Below are 3,911 nucleotides of genomic sequence, written 5' to 3'. Positions count from 1 at the left end.
AGAGTCGGCGATACCAATCGGCCTACAGGCGAGTCGGCGATACCAATCGGCCTACAGGCGAGTCAGCGATACCAATCGACCTACGGCCGAGACGGTCCATTTGCCTTCCAGCCCTTAGCCTATGAGGCGAAAGGGCTTAAGCAAGTACTCCTTAGATCTAAGTCGGAAATAAACCGAGATATTATATGAGTCATCATGTGGAAAAACTTGAATTTTTGCAAACCAATCGCCCAAACTCCGATTAAAACAATGAATGAAAAATTTTCTAGTTAAAACTTGTATTTTGAAAAGACAGTTGCCTACATGCCGATTACATACGCCGACCTTAAAAAATGAGTGACAAAATTCTTAAGTGTTATTATCTGAAAAGGCAATCGCCCATACGCCGATCGCACATGCCGATCTCATACGCCGACCTCAAAAAGTGAATGAAAAAATTCCTGTTATTATTTGAAAAGGCAGTCGTCCATATGTCGATCTGCATTACCGTTGAAAAATAATCCAAGTTAAGAATTCAATATCACATGGGATGATCGCCCAAGTTCTGACTCTTTTTGGTGATGAAAATGACCAAGTTACAACGTCTAATGAGTTATTTATACTCGCCCAGTCGGATTTTTAACGATCAATCACGAGTTTGGTCTTCAAGTTATTTATACTCGCCCAGTCGGATTTTTATCGATCAATCACGAGTTTGGTCTTCGAGTTATTTATACTCGCCCAATCGGATTTTTACCGATCAATCACAAGTTTGGTCTTCGAGTTATTTATACTCGCCCAGTCGGATTTTTAACGATCAATCACGAGTTTAGTCTTCGAGTTATTTATACTCGCCCAGCCAGACTTTTGCTGACAATCACGAGTTTGGTCTTCGAGTTATTTATACTCGCCCAGCCAGACTTTTGCCGACAATCACGAGTTTGGTCTTCGAGTTATTTATACTCGCCCAGTCGGACTTTTGCCGACAATCACGAGTTTGCTGCCTTTAAATAACACACCTGTCGATCATGGAAAGATAAAAGAGATGGTATTTAATAAAATTGGAATTATTGGTTAGTGGTGCCTCATTAAAAACCTTCTCAGCAAAAAACCTTTTCACATTTTTATATGGAATAAAAATCTCTTGGGACGACCCCAGCTTCTCGGCTTTCAGCTGCCCTTTTGTTGATTTGTCCCTTCTCCGTCTTGATGTGACTCAGGGCGAAAGCTCTCACCTCCGACATCGTTTGACAATTCGCTTTCTCCAGCGCGATGTCGAAAGCTCCAGACCTTAAGCCCTTCTGGAACGCGATGACTGCCATCCTTTCATCCAAGGACGCTATCCTCCAGGCGACCTCATTGAACCTTTGCAGAAAGTCCTTCAACGACCCCTCCCGCTTCTGTTTGAGGTTGAACAAGTCCGACGTGATCGGTGGTTTCTTCTTGTTAGCGGCGAACTGTGCCATGAAGAGCCGACTAAAGACATCAAAGTCGGTGATTGATCGGTCAGGGAGACCACTAAACCAATCCAGTGCTGCTTTTTTGAGTGTACCCATGAATAGTTTGCAGCGAACTTCCATACTTCCTCCACAAATCAACATTTGAGCGCGAAAATCCGTCAAGTGCTGACTGGGATCCTGAGTTCCATCAAAAGGTTCGACTTGGGGAATCCGATGATCCCTTAGGATGGTCTCGGCCTCTATGGCCTCCGAAAAAGGTCAAAAATCTCTGGGGACTTCCATCATGACATCTTCCTCCACCGTCCTGGCGTTGGCCGTTATCATAGCTTGCATCTCGTCCGCCCGCCTCATAATCTCCTCGTTTTCTCGTTGAATAGCCTCCTCTCTCTCCCTGGATCGCGCATTCTCCTCCCTCAAAATGTTGATCAATGCCATCATCTCCTCCATGGTAGGGTGTTGTGAGTCACTGTTGGATGTTCCGCCTCTTGCCATGGTAAAGTGCAGATTCTTCTGTGTTACTTGGGGCGTAGGAAAAGTTTCACCGTAGCCCCACGGTGGGCGCCAAAATGTTTCGGCCAAAGGGTGGACTAGGGTTTTTTCCTAGATCGTGCCTTAGAGCCAGAGCATTCAAAAGTGTAATCCCTCTTCTTAACTCTAGGGTTTTGGATTTTATAGTTTCTTGTTCACGGGCCTTATGGGCCCCATGAATATGGGGATCTCTTTAGCCGTTACAATCTGGAAAATACTTGGTGAGTGAAGGTGGGACCTCGCCATTTACTGAGTGTCCAATCGGATAATGACCGAGTAAGCCTTTATGGGTGGGAGTGAATCGGTATTTGGCTCTGAGAGGGAGAGTTGGCCAAGGTTACAGTCGGGTGAGTCGGCCAAGGTTACAGTCGGGTGAGTCGGCCAAGATTACAGTCAGGTGAGTCGGCCAAGGTTACAGTCGAGTGAGTCGGCCAAGGTTACAGTCGGGTGAGTCAGCCAAGGTTACAGTCGGGTGAGTAGGCCAAGGTTACATTCAGGTGAGATCAGGTCGTGAATCGGCCTAGGCAGTGCACAGGTTTATAGTCGGCCTCACACGCATAGTAGCCCTTATATTCGGCGATACCAATCGGCCTACGGCCGAGTCGGCGATACCAATCGGCCTACGGGCAAGACGGTCCAAATTTTAATTAATTTAAGTAAAAAAATAAAAAATAATTGCATTTCACGTATCCACCGATAGAGAATATATTAAAGTTGTCCACTATATTGAGTATAGTTGTCAAAATGGGTTACAACCTGTGAGCTAACCCAACCAACTACGGGTTCGAGCAGGGTTGAGTTCAAAAAAATTTACAAATTTCAGTATTGTTGGAAGTTCAATCCAACCCACTAAGAACCTGGCTTATCAAGGGTTGAACCTATGATGAGTCAGGTTAGCTCACGAGCCTACTCACACAAAAAAGAATATAAAGACCTACATTCCACTCACAAAAAAATTAAAAATCCATAGCCCTCTTATTCATTCTATCAAATGTTACATTGAGAGGATTATTTATTGGGTCAGAGACTTATTTTTGTGAAAGAAAAAGAAAATAAATTAAAAAAACAAAGATTGTGTAGCTGCACATTAGAATTTTTTTTTAAAAAAATAGATTTGACTTAATAAATATTTAAAAATATTTTAAAAAATATGACTAAACATTAAAATAAATAAATTTTTTCAATTTTTTAAAATTAAGTGAGTTAATTCATTTAACCTATTAATCTATGATAAATTAGGTCAGACTTATTTTTTTGTTAACTCATTAATAAATAAATTGGGTTAAATTGATCCATTTATTAACTGACTCGCGATGCACCGAATCAGTAGAGGCTGAGTAACCGGTTTTGACGGCTCTTATATTGAGCGTCTTGTTATAAATCATAGTATTGCGAGATCATCCGAAAATTTAATATAAGTGTGTACACGGCATATAACAGTAGATGACAAATTGGAAAGTGTGAACAAAATATGATTAATAAATTGATGATGGCCAAAACGACAAACCAATGTGAACAAGATTCAAAATTCAAAGAAAGCTATATATATAGTGATAGCTGTATAGAGAAGATTGATTGGATTGACTAAAGTGGGACACTTTTGCAAACTATTTATGAAAGTGAGATTATTTTAAAATTAACCTTTCAGCCGGGTGCTCAACGGAGTGATGCTGGTTAACGTCACTCTATCTATCACCTAATTTTCATTTTTACTTCAAAATAGATTCTAGTGTTTTCACATATTGTCGTTCTGAGACTCATTGCAACTTATAGGCTTTGAGGATGAAAAAGGGGAGTGAAAATGGAAGGATTAGAAGGGAAAGTGAGGTTGTTTGGATTAAGGGAAAGTGAGTGAAAAATATAGAGAAAGTTTGTAAAAGTTTGTGAGTGAATTGATTGATGTGATAGATAAAAATAAATTTTTTAATTAATAATTTTGTAAGA

General features: G+C 40.8%; 1 protein-coding gene across 1 annotated transcript; it reads right to left on the bottom strand.

Moving 5' to 3' along the window:
- Positions 1-1,103: 1,103 nt before the first annotated feature.
- On the bottom strand, positions 1,104-1,559 carry LOC145956445 (uncharacterized). Its single transcript, XM_083072044.1, has one exon. It carries the CDS (start codon positions 1,557-1,559, stop codon positions 1,104-1,106), a length of 456 nt encoding a protein of 151 aa, XP_082928170.1.
- Positions 1,560-3,911: the final 2,352 nt, after the last annotated feature.

Source organism: Cajanus cajan, chromosome 3 (assembly GCF_000230855.2).
Source record: "Cajanus cajan strain Asha chromosome 3, NIPB_CcT2T_4, whole genome shotgun sequence".
NCBI lineage: Eukaryota > Viridiplantae > Streptophyta > Magnoliopsida > Fabales > Fabaceae > Cajanus > Cajanus cajan.
This window is presented reverse-complemented; position numbering and strand designations above follow the sequence as displayed.

What these genes read in the sequence shown, in the direction of transcription:
- LOC145956445 (XM_083072044.1), bottom strand. Translation starts at nt 1,559, where the DNA reads ATGGAAGTTCGCTGCAAACTATTCATGGGTACACTCAAAAAAGCAGCA.